Below are 17,568 nucleotides of genomic sequence, written 5' to 3' on the forward strand. Positions count from 1 at the left end.
CACATTTCTGTGATGGCATTCTGTAGAGATAGTTAACATCTCTACACAGCTGACTCTAATTAATGTGATTATCTTCAATTACCTGAGTAAGCTGATTTTATCAGCTGAAAGTCTGAAAAACTTTTCAAAACCTTAGGCTCCAAAATGGAGAAATTCTACCTGTGGTCTGCAGTGTCCATTTTCATCCAAGAGTTTCCAGCCTACACTTGATACAATCCAGAGGTCTAAAAAGAATTAAATATTAAAAAAAGAAACACACACACACACACACACACACACCACCTGATGCAGGACTTCTCTGGTGGTCCAGGGGTTAAGAATTTGCTTGCCAGTGCAGGGGACACAGGTTCAATCCCTGGTTTGGGAAGATTCCACGAGTTACAGAGCCACTAAGCCCAGTCACTACAACCTGTGCCCTAGTGAGCACGTGCTCTAGAGTCTGTCCATGAGAGCTGCAACTACTGAAGCCTGCGCTCCTAGAGCCCGCATTCTGCAATGGGAGAAGCCACTGAAATGAGAAGCCTGCAAAGCACAACAGAAAGGAGCTCCTGCTCGCATCAGCTAGAGAAAGCCCATGCACAGCCATAAAGATCCAGGACAGCCATACATAAACAAACAAGCAAGAAAGCAAACAACTGGTTCTGCCCCATCATTCCACTCAAATGGCCTACACATGTTGTAATTAGCCTTGTTTTGCAAACACATTTTCCAGGTGGCTATTTAATTGACACATGCTTGGGAAGTTCAGGCTTTGTTGTTTACAGCTCTGCTTTGCCTACTCTGTTAGATATGAAGTGTCCATTCCTGCATGAGTAGCCTTGTCTCAGTATTATGTTCAGTTGTTGAATTTGTAAATACACATGTTGGATTCTATCAAATGTTTTCTACCATCTTATGATTTTTACGCTAATGTAACTCATTTTCCAATATGAAATAATCTTGCATAACCGGGATAATTGAACAAGGTCATAAGTCTATCACGTTTATACATTGCTAGACTGGGTTTGTTAAATTTTGACTTTTGATATTGAAACAGCCTCTTAATGAAAGTGAGACATGAGTAAAAAAGTTGGCTTAAAACTCAACATTCAGAAAATGAAGATCATGGCATCTGGTCCCATCACTTCATGGCAAATAGATGGGGAAACAATGGAAATAGTGACAGACTTTATTTTGGGGGGCTCCAAAATCACTGCAGATGGTGACTGCAGCCATGAAATTGAAAGACGCTTGCTCCTTGGAAGAAAAGCTATGACCATCCTAGACAGTATATTAAAAAGAAGAGACATTACTTTGCCAACAAAGGTCCACCTAGTCAAAGCTATGGTTTTTCCAGTGGTCATGTATGGATGTGAGAGTTGGACTAGAAAGAGAGGTGAGTGCTGAAGAATTGATGCTTTTGAACTGTGGTATTGGAGAAGACTCTTGAGAGTCCCTTAGACTGCAAGGAGAGCCAACCAGTCCATCCTAAAGGATATAGTCCTGAGTATTCATTGGAAGGACTGATGCTGACGCTGAAACTCCAATATTTGGCCACCTGATGTGAAGAACTGACTCATTAGAAAAGACCCTGATGTTGGGAAAGATTGAAGGCGGGAGGAGAAGGGGACAACAGAGGATGAGATGGTTGGATGACATCACTAACTCGATGGATGAGTTTGAGTAAGTTTCAGGAGTTGGTGATGGACAGGGAGGCCTGGCGTGCTGCAGGCCATGGGGTCGCAAAGAGTGGGACAGGACTGAGCAACTGAACTGAACTGATTGGCATTTATGTTAATTTCTTGTACCTGAAAATGGCAATTTGGCTTTACATCTTTTTCTTTTTTTACATCTCTTTTAATTGCCATAGGCTTGTTAATTTTATTGATATTTTCAAAGCATCAAATTGTTGGGAAGTCATTTTTTACTGTACAATTAATGTAAATATTCCTTAATTTTTACAAATAAGATATAATATTAAATAAAATTTAAAATAAAATTAGAATAAAAGTGTATTTGGAGTTAGTTGAACAGATATAAAAATTTCAACATTTTCCAATTATAATTCTACTGTTACTTTTAATAGTGAACTATTTTAGCTGCATTTTCTACAAAATTTGTAGACTATAGATTTTCAGCTCTTAAGAGCATAGATAGTGAATAGTCAAAAAGTCAAACTCATTAACCATTTATCTAATTATAATCTTTTAGATTTGAAATTATTTTCAAAAAATGTTCCAAGATATATTTCATCCAAGAATACTCAAGTTTACCATAAACATATTATATACTACTCTTGATTTAGTGAAAGGTTGAGAAAGATATCACATTAAAGTTGATCAATCAACTTGATGTGTTCCAAAATTTAATTATTTTTATAGCGATAAATAGGAAGAAAAATAAAAGTAAAAATTCAAGTTCAGTTGATTTCCTATAATGTTTTAAGGTTAAAGAAATGATGTAAAATGTCCTTGCCATAGAAAGAAAGTTATCAAATATGTAAGTCCACTCAAAGAGGGACCCACTGGCTCAAAAGGGCAAATTTAAAGCTTAATATTTAGAGTAACAAGTTCAATGAATTAAAATGTATCAAATATGTTAAAAATTCAATTTCTTGATCTGGGTAGTTGTTTTAAGAGTGTCTGATATAGTAATTTATTAAGTTATATGTTTAATTCTGTTCCTGTATTTGTGCTGTTTAAAACTTACTTTTTAAACTGAGTGAATGTATTCATCATATAATTTTCAGAAAAAATATTCCAGAAAGTTCTACTTCTATGTTATGTATCATTTTATCAAGTTGATAAACACAGGCAGCCAAAGTTGATATTTTCAATATTTATTAGCAAGGCTGAGGCCACAGCCTTTATACAGCACAGTTTGCATAAGTTATCAAGATACATCTTGTATACAATCACAAAACCAAGACATATTTTTACATAAAGTAAAACTCAAGACAGATTTACAAGCATTTCTATACAATTCTCATGTATTTCAGTTCAGCTTATATAACCTTTAGCCCAAGAATTTTTGTTGGTTCATTAGATTTTTGAGAGATTGGGTAGAAGAGAAAAAAGAACACATTAGCAAATCACCAACACGGCATGCAACATGTAGTTAGAAACAAGACGTATCTCCAAGTACTCTATTTTTTATTTTGAAACCAATTTTATTAGGTTTTTATCTTTTCAGACAAGAAACTTATTTCCTTTAACATCAGATGTGTTTTTGTTAGGATATCAGCACACACATTCATTGGTAGTGGGAGCACCTGAGCACATCACCAACAAATATACATACACAATCAAACGAGAATCATATTCACATGCTGAATGCCACAGGGAATTAATATTTCAACTTCGTCTAGTATACCAAATGGATAGTTATGTACAGGGTAACGAATTAAGAAAATGCTCTCAATCTACCTATCAGAGAAGGAATCATTTGATTAAATGATTTTTATTTAAAGGGAGTCTTTAATAATAACAACAACATGGAACATACAGAAAACATCAATGTGTCATATTCAATGAGAATATCTGTTTCACTCATTCATTCTTGTGTCACGTCAAAGGCAAGTTATTATTAAAGAGACAGCTCATAATTATTCATTGAGCTTTCTTTTACTTCCAGCTCAAGCTCAAAAAGAGGGAAAATCACTCTGTCACACATAGAGTTATAAACACATACATAGCTGTAGTTGGCTGCTTTTGGAATATTAGACATTGTAGCAATGAAAATAAGTTTTTAAAAATATTGTTAGTTATGATTTAAATAATAAAGTAAAAAAATACTATAAACATCTTTATGATATCTTAATGAAATGAAACACTGATCAAATCATTTCTAATAAATTGGGCACAATATAGTATATAATTTCATTTTACTTTACATCACCACCAACCTAGTTCACTACCTCTATCACCATGATCATCACAACCATTCCTATAATAAGAATCAGTATCAGCTGGTTACCAGCTATAATATTCCCACAGTATGACTATTTTAATGTGTGCGATCCACAAAATTAAATCCACTGATATGCTGAAAATATGCATTTATTAATGTGATTAATTACAATATAGGCAACATTAAGGAGCAAAGACAATCACTTCCCCTTAGTCTTGGATACTCTTCTTTTAAACTGAAATGATAAATAAAGAGTTCAGAGTCACCAAAAATCTCCTTAACCTTGAGTAAAACAGGGAAACACAAACTTAGTATTATCTACGTCTGTAATGACCATTCTAGACATCCCTGTCTTGTGTAAAAATTCACTCTGTGCTTTTGCTTCACAGCTAAAGGTTTCTTGGGGACCAAATTTTAAACCAAGAAGCAACTTGTGTCTGATGACTTAATGAAATTGTGGGAAAAATTAAGATGCTCTTCAAGGTATAAGTGCTGTAACTGGACTGATCACATGTTATTTAGAGATTACAAACTTTGTCTCTATTAAGATAAAAAAAGCTAATCCCAATAAAATAAATGAAATAAAAAGTGGAAAATCATGTGCTGTGATATATACAAAAAAGTAAAAAACACCGAGCCCTATTTGCAATTAAAAAAGAAACAGTTTTGTTGTAAGAAGGGTAATCAATATCAGAAGAAATGCATTTGTATAAGGTTCAGTGTTGCATAGAATAATTCCAGTACAATGTAGGTGTTCGGTCAGCTGCAAACTTGGCACACGTGGCAGGATCTTACACTCTCTGAAGAGGGATGCTGGTGCACAAAAAGAAGCCCTGTCATGAACTCTCCTGATTGGCCTGGCCACATCACCCGTTCTGGAATAGAGGGGCACCTGTCATGGTGACTCCTACTCTCTCCTGTCAAATAGCTACCAAGGTATGATCTTTGTTTTGGTGGCACCTCCTTTTGTGTATTTCAACAGAAATGGCAACTGTAATGACGTGAGCCAACTGGTCATGAAGCTCTCATGCACACTTCTGGGTTGAGTGGCTGCAGGAGAGGACCCACGGACGCGAGAGTCTCCTTTGAAGGACACACAATAGAGCCTTTTCATGTCAGAAGGAGATCTTCCTGAACCCTGTCATTCCCCAATTACGTGATGATTATAAGCTCCCTAAAGTGCTAAATTCTGCTGGAAATATCCATGGCAACCATCAGCAGATCTACTTGTCTCTAAAAATAAAATTCTAGCAACTTTGCGATCCTCTCACCGCATGCTCATTTCACAGCAATAATCAATGATAAAACTGCATTGTCAGGGGAGGGAGATTACAAAGTAGAGGGAAGAAAAGTGACTGTTACCTTTTCTAGACTGGAAAGGAGTACATTTATATATCTCCATGAATATAATAAAGATATGTAACATGGGGTTTGTTATAAATTATTTAATTTTTAATGTCTCAAATTTAATCAGTTTCTCTCAGATTTCAAGTATGTTTTTCTTTAAAAATGAGAAAATTCAATGTCTGACCAATATGTTTGTAGAAAATTTCTCTAATTCCACTAAAACCTCACCCTTGAATAAGAAGCAGCTTTTAAACTCAGAATTCACAGAGAATCAATTTATTTTTGTGGGTTTGGGAATAGGATAAGATCAGTATAATTTATTTAATTTATGATAACCCAATTTGTAAATCATTTTTATTAAGTTTTTAACTTTAAAAATTTTTAAACCTCTTTTGGCTAAATCAAAATTTATAGAAGTTCATATTTTAAGAAAAAATTGGTTTTGGAGTTAATATACTGCTTTTATCCATGTCTTTGCTTGCCATTGGTTTTGAAGATGCTTTTTCGCATACAAAATTGGGGAAAAAACTGCATAATGCCTATTCCTTTCTTATGTGTATAAAACTATATTTGGAAATGTGCTTTCATCTTTTCTCATAGATCACTTAGTTTGATCATCCCAACATCCCATTAGGAAGGTTAGGAATATGTAATTATATTTTCCCACAAATAAGAAAACTGAGGAAAATTGAGTTTAAGTGACATGTGCACAGAGACAGTTAGTGGCAGAACCAAGGCCAGAGGCCAGGCTTTGAATCCCAGCTGAGTTCCACTCCTCCAAGGCCATGTAACTTCCTTGTTCATGTTGTTGGTTGATGGGGAAGAGGATGTTTCATTTTAATGACTTAGACATTGGTCCTTTTATTCTATATTATTAAAGTAGCTCCAAGAACACTTTCACCTTAATATAACATTGATTTTTCACATATTTTCCCAACACTGTGATACTGTCACTAAAGTAGGAAAATAGAGCACTAGAGAGAACTTGAATTTGGTGTCAGGGTTTTCATTTTACAATCAATTAACATAGTAAGGGAAAAAGAAACTGTGGAAGAGCAGGAAATGACACCAATTTAATCAATGTCACAGATTAGTATGATTTGTTTGCCAGAGGAAGAACTTTCTCTCTGTGCATTTATTACTTCAGAGAAAGAAAATATGTGGGATCGTACATTGATTTGCAACTTCACAAAGCACAAGTTATCATGCTCCCTAGAATATATCAATTTAATCTAGGTCCTTTGGTATGTAGATTGAAAATGTCTTGGATTAAGGGTTATTTATGGGGATTTTGATGTTTTCAACCAAGGTTCCAACAGTTTATGGGACAATATTCTTTTCCGTTAGCCAGTCATGGCTTTTACTTCTCGATACATGTAATTCCATTTCTACTTAGTATTATTTTCAATATACATTATTTCAAATTATACAAATGTGCTTTTACAACATGAATTCCAAAATTGGTGTTGTTCACCCTTGTAACATTTAGACACAGAGAAAACTTGTACAACATAATCTAAAAGCTATAATTTCTAAATCTCTGGTTCCCCTTTCCTTAAAAACACAACCTCCTTACTTCTAGTCTGGACACACACTGTAGGTATATCCTATGTCAGCATCTCAAAACAGTTATCTGAGAAGATGAAGAAGAGAGGCTTTTGAAAACTGAGATTTGTTACATCACTTCCTTCCTTTCAACCAAGCTCTTCTACATAAAGGATTACTTTTGCTTGTGTTAGAAACCATATTAATCTTTAAGTCTCAGCCTTCAGTTAGCTATAGCTCAACTCTATTCAAAAATGTTTTGCATTAAGTAATCAAAAATTTCTCTCAGTTTTTCATGACAGCCACAAGAAATCCAAGGTTTCTGAACTCCTTTTTTTTTTTTTTTCCTTGTCTTCAATATATGGACTTTTTCTTTTGAGTTTTTTTCTATGTTCCACAACCATACATTTGCAAAGGTTTGAGTATGCTTTTGCTTTTTGTTCCTCTTCTCACGATTACCCCTGAAAACATAGCTTAGAACCAATATTATTCAACTATAGTTGCAATTAAGATTATTTAAAGCACTTTCTATACCCTGAGCAGACATTTCTTCAGTGGGTTTGAGTAGGACTGACCAAAAGTTTGTGCCAGTTGACTATTCTTTTTCTGAGATCCACTTTGTCAAGCCAGATACAGGCTTCGCCAATCAAGGTCTTTTTCATAAACTTCCCTCCATTGGAAAAAAGTAAAATCTAGAAAAAATAGTCAAAATTATATATCTATTTGTGTGTACATTTTCAACGTCTTTTATGGACATTTGAACATCAAAGAAGTGACACAGACAAGAAAGGGTGAGGGTGAGAGGAAGTACCAGACATCCCTGTGGGAGAACTAATAACTAAATGACCTCAAAAGATCTGCATAGTATTAAATTAATTCACATCAACATTTCCCAAAGGCAGAGACCTACCCTGAAGGACAGAATTCTAGATAAGATATGTATTATCAGCTAATTCTAACTCAGTTTATGCTTAAAATGATAGAAAGTTTCAGAAAAGAACTTTTCTAGTTTATGAAAAACCAACTCAAATACAGAATTATTTGAGTGGTAAGTAAATAAGTAAGAGATAGACAGAACATAACACTGATTTTAAATACCATTTAATTTTACTGGGGATTTTACTATAGTAAGCTCTTCTAAAGTGGTTTCTTGTCATATGTAGAATTTACATTAGTTGAAATTCCATGGGATCTCAAATTCAAGAATTTTTTTTTTTTTCTTTTTTAGGGATCAGTTGAAAGAAAGGTAGAGAGACAAGGTGGAGACAGCCATTAATCCTCGACAATTCTCTTATGCTCTCTGTTTCTTTTTGGAATCTTCATATAATTCATCTTTATTCCTGCCAAAATTTACTTTTATGTTTCTGACTTCAAAATCGACTCTTCTATCTTTTCAAGCCCTTGATTTTGTGATTTCAAATTGCCTAAATATGTATTTCATTTGGACCTGCCCTTATCAAATTCATCACATTTCAGACAAACTCATGATTTTTTTCTCCTTCCATCCCTTCTTTAACTACTCAGCCTCTGTGCCTGACACATCTGTTCACACAGACTTCAGAGTGTCTTTTTAATCTTATTATTCCCTTTATCTCTAATTTCAGTTAATCCTCTCAAGGCAGTTTTTGCTTTGTAATATCTCTTACATTAGTCTCCAGCACAGGCCTTTATTTAAGTACCAGAACCATGGTCTTCTCTTCCCATGCTTTCATCATTACCCTCCCTCCTCTTTCTCCTTTCTCATTCCTTGTCTCTACATCTACCAAAGGCATACTATGTATAAGCATTGTGCTAGGCTGCAGAACAGACAGCAATGAAAATCAAGCCTTGCACCAGCGAAGTGGACACTACAGAAACAGTGGCAGGTTAAGTACATAAATGGTTGCACAAAACTGGGAGTAATGGCCTAATAAGATAAGCAAAACATGTGAATAAGATGTGATGAATTATACCATGGTCATCAGTAAAGAGATGATTCTACATTGAAAGATGTGGAATATTGTAAGAGATGGAGAGAAAAGAAGAAGGCAGTACTGAAGGGGAGGAAAAATCCAAGCAAACAATCCAAGAATTTGAAGATTCTGGTGTGACTGAAGTAAAGAGTGAGTGGAAAAGTATACAAAGAGATGAAATTAAATGGAATATAATTAAATTAAATAAATATAACTCACTTTAGAGGATTCTGAATGGGTCAGGATAACAGTGAATCATTGGAGGGTAACCTAGTCAGTGTTTTTAAAAGATATCTCTGCCAATAGTGTGATAAAATGAATTAAAAGCATGATAGTGATGGCAAGTAGGCCAGGTATACTGCTGAAATGATTTGCATAATAAAGATGAAGACCCAAAGAGGATTAGTGGCAGTGAGTGTGAAAAAAAATCTGTATAAATGAAATGTAATAGGTAGGATAGAGGCTAATTGGATGGGGTGAGTTGGTTGTGGAATTTTCAAGGGCCCCTGGAAAGTTACTTCTAAAAATTAACTTGTAAAACGTCACATACTATATGATTGGGACATAAATATTGAATAATTAAATAGGAAATAAGTACGGTATAGGTGCAAATTTAAAAATAGGAACCATACCTGAAGAGAATGTCCAGCAGGACTTAGACTGAATCTAAAAGTTTCATTGAATGAAGGCTCTCGATCATGTCTACATACTCTTGTTTTTTTCTTGATCACCTTTTTTTGGGTAGATATGTTCATCACATATAGTTTCACATATAAATCTGAAAATAAGAATTCAGCTTGTTAAGTGTCCATTAACAATATGTTTTTCAATACAATTAGCATTATAATTGTATACTGAGAGCTTCCCTACATTTTACATAAAGCCAGTAGACTGTGAACAACTTGTTTCAGACAACATAGAGCAATTAAAATATACCTAATTAAAACACACCAATTTTCTTAGCAGTTTAAATGTTTACTTGTTGTATAATAAATATATCACTTTAAGTTTGTGTTGGAAAAAAAATCTAGATTTTAACCAGTGAAATATCAATTTGCTCTATATAAGATAAATTAATTCTTATTTCATATTTTTTTCAGATATATTTGATACACAGTCCAAATTTTAGTTAGCATTTTCTAAGGCATTTAGTTCATTCTCCTAACGAGTTCTTAGCTACATTATATTGCTTATTATCATAAAATTAGATACCTGGTAAGTGATCAGGAGATTTAAATTTGTAGGTAATATTTCTACACTGTAGGATTTCAACTATTAGTTGTTCCCCATCTGTCTTCATTTCTTTCTTCAATGCAATCTTGATTTCTCCCATTACCTGAGTTTTAACTGGAATGATTTAATTAAAAAGTTAAGGAATATATCATGTCATTTATTAACTGGTTCATTCAATAATTTTTTTGTACATTCATTTATTGAGTGTTTATCAAGAGCTAAACACCTTATCATATCCTATGGATACACAGATGAACAGAATACCGTCTAAGCTCTTAAGGAGTGGAAAGTCTCACGGGAAAACTAATAAATTATAAACTTAAAATGAGGTTTGTTAAGTATAATGATAAGCTAGTAACGAGAGATATGGAGGAAATGCAAGTAGGTGTCACTCAACTGTAGATTTTTAGGCCAAAAGAGGTAATAGATGAGACAATAGGAGACTGAAGAAAGACAGTCATACATACAAATAATAGAATTCTAATTTATAGCAAACATTAAGTCAAGTGAAATACAAGAAGCTGTCTGCCAACAGTTGCTCACTACCTACAAAGCTTACAAAGGAATACTTGCTAACACAACTAAATGTTGTTGTATATTATATCTGCTTCCATTCTATTTTCTGTGTAATAGAAGTGGCCGACAAGAATATATAGTAATAAAATTGCACTAGGGAAAAATACGAGTGATTTAAATGAGTTCAAAATATTCTTTTTCTAGTATTTATCTTGGATCTTTACATTACTGAAGAAGCAATTCATGCTGGGTCAAATTCTATGTTGATTTCAATGGATTTTCCCTCCTCTATTGATTCACACATTTATTCACTTACTCATTCACCAACAAATATTTTGCTTCCCACTCTACTTTATGATAAGCACTGTTAGGAAGAATGGATACAGTGGTAAGCCAACATACACATGCTTACTGGTTTTATGGTTTTTCAGTCTATTGGGAAGAAATACTTCAGTGAAATTCATCAGTAAACATACAATTAGAAAGAGAAAAGATGTTCTGATGTATAAAAGCATGGTTACAAGAAAGTCTAGGAAAGGACTTCATGAGCTGAAACCAGAAGAATAAGAAAGAATTAACTAGGTGATATAGATGGAGGACATCCTAAAGAGAAGGAACAGTGTGTCCACAAAAGGCAGCACCACTGGACCAAGGAACTAAATAAATATTCATGGGATTATAATATACTGTTAAGTGGTACTATGTTTAGAATTTGCATTTTATCTTTAGAACAATTGAAATCTGGTGAAGGTCTTTAACATGGATGTAGATCATTCATTCTCATAGGTTTCAATCTCAGGATTTCTTTATACTACAAAAAGAAAACACTAGTCCTCAAAGAACATTAAAGTTTCTAATTAAAAAGTAAAAGTATATATTTACAAATATTTATTCATTGGTTCCATTAATATAACAAGAATATACCTGTAAGTAGGGATTTTAATGAAAAATAACCATATTAAAACAGTGAGGCATACCATTTTATATTTTTTTTCAAATTTCATCAGTACTTGGTTTAATAGCAGATGGTTGAATTCTCATACTTGTTTCTACATTAAACCCAGTTCAGTATGTTGTGTTAGTTGAAATATATGACAGTCTTACATATATAGATAGTTGGAAAAGGAAGGAGTATTTTAGTATCCTTTTCAGATAACTGTGGACAATCTTTCATACTACCAAAACATGAAAAGTAGTGTTTCTTTTTTTTAAAGATTAATGGAAATGTAGAATCTGAACCCAAATCAACGAACTGTTTTTGTACCTTTACTTTAAAATACCATAGACTATCTTGCACCTTGAATGGATCATTTAACTTTACCTGAATTGTAACATCATATACTATTTATTTTGTAAAATAATGGTCTACTGAATTATGTAGGTCTTCAAAACTTTGACACAATTCACACAATATTAAAAACATTTTTGTTAATATCACCACCCATAACATTAAAAAAGTCTGAATTATGAGAAGCTGTCAAGCTCAGGGAGGCAGATAAAAGTTTTAGAAAATTTCATTTTTACTTAAAAGTTGATTTTTGTCATTGACAATAACTACTGTCATTGTTTTCTTAAAGTGAAAAACTCACTTTGTTAAATTTTTAGAAAATGGCTGCTGAATGTACCATGGACTTTGTTAAGTGAATGCTGCCAAAAAAATTTTTTTTCATTCAAACCTTAAGACAGAGAGCAAAACCTCATCATTCAGCAACTTTATCTGTAAAACAGTTATATTTCTTTTCCTCCAAACCCATAAGAAATCAGACAGAACTAATACTGCTCCACTCCTCAAACTATAACTGAGATGGAGGGGAAAAAAGAGTATTCTAAGTGATAGGGAGGGAGTCAAGGAAAACACCCCAACTATTTGAAGCTTATAGGAGTTGAAGTCAGAATTGATCACATCAATTAGCAGGATGAAAGGGAAAAAAAAGAATTTTTCTGGAAAAAATTCACAGTTATAGGTTGTATTCCTCTTTTGTAGGTTCAGAAATTCCAACTTGCCAGGCATATAAAATTTGTTGTTGTTGTTTTCACTTTCTCACTTCCGAAGAAAGGTGAAATTAAAAACTTGTTAACTAAAGTTCTCAAATCATCACATTGCCTATTTTTTTCTTGGAAGGTTAAATTCACATGCTTCACAGTATGATACTTGTGAAGCTCTTGTTAAGTTTTTCCTACTCAAAGACTATTCCAGCTTGTTCTTTACTGTTTCTACTAAAAGTAAAAAGAGATATGTCTACTGAGGTGGTCTCAAAGGGTGCATGCATTAATTATGAGTTATCACTATCAATCATGCTTATCCTTTTATAGTTACAAAATGCCTTTGTCATTGAAATGAAATGCATGGATGGTGACAAAAACCTCTGTGTCCTCTGTCTCCACAAGCTGGGGGAGATTGGTGGATGGGAGGGACAGTAACACCAGATCATCTTGAGCCTTTGAACCAAAGAAGACAACACACACATAGAGGACACGTGAGGGTGTTTTGTAATATTGTTTGGAATAGAGAGCAAAGTAGCAGTAAAAATTGCTTTGACCAGCCTCCAGGTCTCTTAGTATCCCAAAACTTACATTTTAGCTGTATTAATAGAATAAAAATTAATCCTACTCTAGAGAAGAAATTTATCCTACAACATGGCACATAGCTCTGATTAAGAGTAGAAAGAACACTGTCTTTTCTCCACTGTATATTCTTGGCTCCATTGTTGAAGATTAACTGACTGTAGGTGTGTGGGTTTATTTTGGGACTCTCTATTTGTTCTATTTATCTGAATATCTGTTTTGGTACCAATGCTATGCTTTTTTGACTACTGTAGCTTTGTTGTATTGTCTGAATTCTAGGAGGGTGCCTCTAGCTTTGTTCTTTTTCCTCAGGACTGCTTTGGCAATCTGAGTGTTTTATGGTTCCATGTAAATTTGGGATTATTTGCTCTAGCTCTGTGAAAAATGTCATGGGTAATTTGATAGAGATCACATTAAATCAGGTGATTGCTTTGGGCAGCATTATCATTTTAACAATATTAATTCATCCAGTCCAAGAGCATGGAATATTTTCTGTTTCTTTGAATTATCTCTAATTTCCTTTATTACTGTTTTATAGTTCTTAGCATATAAGCCTTTAATCACCTTGAACAGTTTTATTCTACTTTAAAGGGATTTTTTTTAAACTTTCTCTTTCTGATATTCATTGCTAGTATAAACAAATGCAACAGATTTCTGTATGTTAATCTTGTATCTTGCTATCTTGCTGAAGTCATTTATCAGTTCTAAGAGTTTTTGTGTGGAGTGCTTGTGGGAAAGCTGGACAGCCACATGTAAACTGATGAGGTTGGAACATACCCTCACATCATACACAAAAATAAACTCAAAATACACCATACAACTCCTACAAAAGAACACAGGCAAAACATTTTCTGACATAAATAATGCTAATGTTTACTTAGGACAGTGTCCCAAGGCAATAGAAATAAAAGTAAAGATAAGCAAATGAGACCTAATCACAATTACAAGCTTTTGCACAGCAAATGAAACCATAAACAAAATTAAAAGACAATCTTGGACTGGGAGAAAATATTTGCAAATGATGCAACTAACAAAGGCTTAATTTCCAAAATATACAAATAGCTCATACATCTCAATAACAACAACAACAACAAAAGCCCAAAACAGCCCAATAAAAAAGTGAGTAGAAGACATAAGTAGACATTTCTCCAAAGAAGACATACAGATGGCCAACAGACACATTTGCCAAAGTAAAAACAACACCCAGCTGTGGATGTGACTGGTGATGGAAGTAAGTCCAATGCTATAAAGAACAATATTGCATAGGAATCTGAAATATTAGGTCCATGAATCAAGGCAAATTGGAAGTGGTCAAACAGGAGATGGCAAGAGTGAACATCAACATTTTAGGAATCAGTCAACTAAAATGGACTGGATTGGGTAAATTTAACTTAGATGACCACTATATCTACTACTATGGATAAGAATCCCTTAGAAGAAATGGAGTAGCCCTCATAGTCAACTAGAGTCTGAAATGCAGTACTTGGGTGCAATCTCAAAAACAACAGAATGATCTCTGCTCGTTTTCAAGGCAAACCATTCAATATCACAGTAATGCAAGTCTATGCCCCAACAAGTAATGCTAAAGAAGCTGAAGGTGAACAGTTTTATGAGGAGCTACAAGACCTTCTAGAACTAACAACCAAAAAAGATGTCCTTTTCATTATAGGGGACTGGAATGCAAAAGTAGGAAGTCAAGAGATACCTGGAGTAACCTGCAAGTTTGGCCTTGGAGTACAAAATGAAGCAGGGAAAAGGCTAACAGAGTTTTGCCAAGAGAACACACTGGCCATAGCAAACACCCTCTTCCAACAACACAAGAGACGACTCTATACCTGGACATCACCAGATGGTCAATACCAAAATCAGACTGATTATATTCTTTGCAGCCAAAGATGGATAAGCTCTATACAGTCAGCAAAAACAAGACCAGGAGCTGACTGTGGCTCAGATCATGAACTCCTTATTGCAAATTCAGACTTAAATTGAAGAAACTAGGGAAAACCACTAGACCATTCAGGTATGACCTAAATCAAATCCCTTACAATTATATAGTATAAGTGACAAATAAATTTAAGGAGTTAGATCTGATAGATAGAGTGCCTGAAGAACTATGGATGGATTTTCATGACATTGTACAGGAGGCAGTGATCAAGACCATACCCAGGAAAAAGAAAGGCAAAAAGGCAAAATGGTTGCTTGAGGAGGCCTTACAAATAGCTGAGAAAAGAGAAGTGAAAAGCAAAGGAGAAAAGGAAAGATATTCCCATTTAAATGCAGAGTTCCAAAGAATAGCAAGGAGAGATAAGCAATCCTTCCTCAGTGATCAATGCAAAGAAAGAGAGGAAAATAATAGAATAGGAAAGACTAGAGATCATTTCAAGAAAATTAGAGATACTGAAGGAACATTTCATGCAAAGATGGGTTTGCTAAAGGACAGAAATGGTATGGACCTAACAGAAGCGGAAGATCCTAAGAAGTGGCAACAATACACAGAAGAACTGTACAAAAAAGATCTTCATGACCCAGATAACCATGATGCTGTGATCACTCACCTAGAGCCAGACATCTTGGAATGTGAAGTCAAGTGGGCCTTAGGAAGCATCCCTACGAACAAAGCTAGTGGAGGTGATGGAATTCCAGTTGAGCTATTTCAAATCCTAAAAGATGATGCTATGAAAGTGCTGCACTCAGTATGCCAGCCAATTTGGAAAAGTCAACAGTGGCCACAGGACTGGAAAAGGTCAGTTTTCATTCTAATCCCAAAAAGGCAAAGCCAAAAAATGTTCAAACTACTGCACAGTTGCACTCATCTCACATGCTTGCAAAGTAATGCTCAAAATTCTCCAAGACAGGCTTCAACAGTATGTGAACTGTTCAAGCTGGTTTCAGAAAAGCCAGAGGAACCAGAGATCAGATTTTCAACATCTGTTGGATCACTGAAAAAGCAAGAGAAAAACATCAACTTCTGCTTTATTGACTACGCCATAGCCTTTGACTGTGTGGATCACAACAAACTGTGGAAAATTCTTCAAGAGATGGGAATACCAGATTACCTTACCTACCTCCTAAGAAATCTGTATGTAGGTCAAGAAGATACAGTTAGAACTGGACATGGAACCTCAGACTGTTTCCAAATCGGGAAAGGAGTACATCAAGGCTGTTTATTGTCACCTTGCTTATTTAACTTCTATGCAGAGTACATCATGCAAAATGCCAGGCTGGATGAAGCACAAGCTGGAATAAAGATTACTGGGAGAAATATCAATACCTTCGGATATGCTGATGACACCTCCCTTATGGCAGAAAGTGAAGAAGAACTAAAGAGCCTCTTGATGAAAGTGAAAGAGGAGAGTGAAAAAGTTGGCTTAAGGCTCAACATTCAGAAAACTAAGATCATGGCATCTGGTCCCATCACTTCATGGCAGATAGATGGGGAAACAATGGAAACAGTGATAGACTTTATTTTTGAGGGCCTCCAAAATCACTGCAGATGGTGACCGAAGCATGAAATTAAAAGACGTTTGCTCCTTGGAAGAAAAGCTATGGCCAACCTAGACAGCATATTAAAAAGCAGAGATATTACTCTGCCAACAAAGGTCCATCTAGTCAAAGCTATGGTTTTTCCAGTAGTCATGTATGGATGTGAGAGTTGGATGATAAAGAAAGCTGAGTGCTGAAGAATTGATGCTTTTGAACTGTGGTGTAGCTCTGGGAATTGGTGATGGACAGGGAAGAGTAGGACAGGACTGAGCGATTGAACTTAACTGAATAGACACAGGAAAAGATGCTCAACACTGCTTGCCAATTATTCAAGAAATGCAAATCAAAAGTACACTGAACAGAGAAGCCACTATTAAAATGTCAACAAATAACAAATACTGGAGAAAGTGCAAAGAAAAGAAAACCCTTCTACATTGTTGGTATGAATGTAAACTGGTACAGCCACTAAGAAAGCAGTACAGAGGTTCCTCCTAAAACTAAAAATAGAGTTACTGTATGATATGGTAATCCCATTCCTGGGCATATTTGTGGACAAAACTACAATTCAAAAAGATACATATAACCCAATGTTCACATCAGCAGTATTTACAATATTCAAAAGACATGGAAACAACTTAAATGTCCATGGACAGATGAACAGACAAAGAAGATGTGATCAATATATATATAATGGACTATTACTCAGTCCTAAAAAGAATGAAATAATGCCCTTTGCAGCAACACAATGGTCCTAGAGATTATTATATGAAATAAAGTCAGAATGAGAAAGGCAACTACCATATGATATCACTTATTTGCAGAACTTAAAATATGACACAAATGAGCTTATTTACAAAACAGAAACAGACTCGTAGACATAGAGAAATGACTTGTGGTCACCTAAGGGGAGGGGGATGGGAGGGGGATGGATTGGGATTAGCAGATGCACCCTATTATATATGAAAGAATAAACAAGGTCCTACCGTATAGCTTAAGGAACTATACTCAATAACCTGTAATAAAACATAAGGGCTTCCCG

The 17,568-nt window shown here is 34.7% G+C and overlaps 1 protein-coding gene across 4 annotated transcripts in view; it reads right to left on the reverse strand.

The window, feature by feature from the left end:
* Positions 1–2,802: 2,802 nt before the first annotated feature.
* Positions 2,803–17,568, reverse strand: part of PCLO (piccolo presynaptic cytomatrix protein) — a 370,863-nt gene continuing 356,097 nt past the window's right edge. For all 4 annotated transcript variants that reach the window (XM_070470006.1, XM_070469997.1, XM_020878346.2 and 1 more), the window contains 3 exons: positions 9,945–10,079; positions 9,365–9,510; positions 2,803–7,472 (listed from right to left, as the gene is read on the reverse strand). In XM_070470006.1, coding sequence (XP_070326107.1) covers positions 7,332–7,472; positions 9,365–9,510; positions 9,945–10,079 — 422 coding nt within the window. In that variant the 3' untranslated portion in view covers positions 2,803–7,331. The remainder of the gene's footprint in view (positions 7,473–9,364; positions 9,511–9,944; positions 10,080–17,568) is intronic.

The sequence above is a fragment of the Odocoileus virginianus genome, chromosome 1 (assembly GCF_023699985.2).
Source record: "Odocoileus virginianus isolate 20LAN1187 ecotype Illinois chromosome 1, Ovbor_1.2, whole genome shotgun sequence".
Lineage (NCBI taxonomy): Eukaryota > Metazoa > Chordata > Mammalia > Artiodactyla > Cervidae > Odocoileus > Odocoileus virginianus.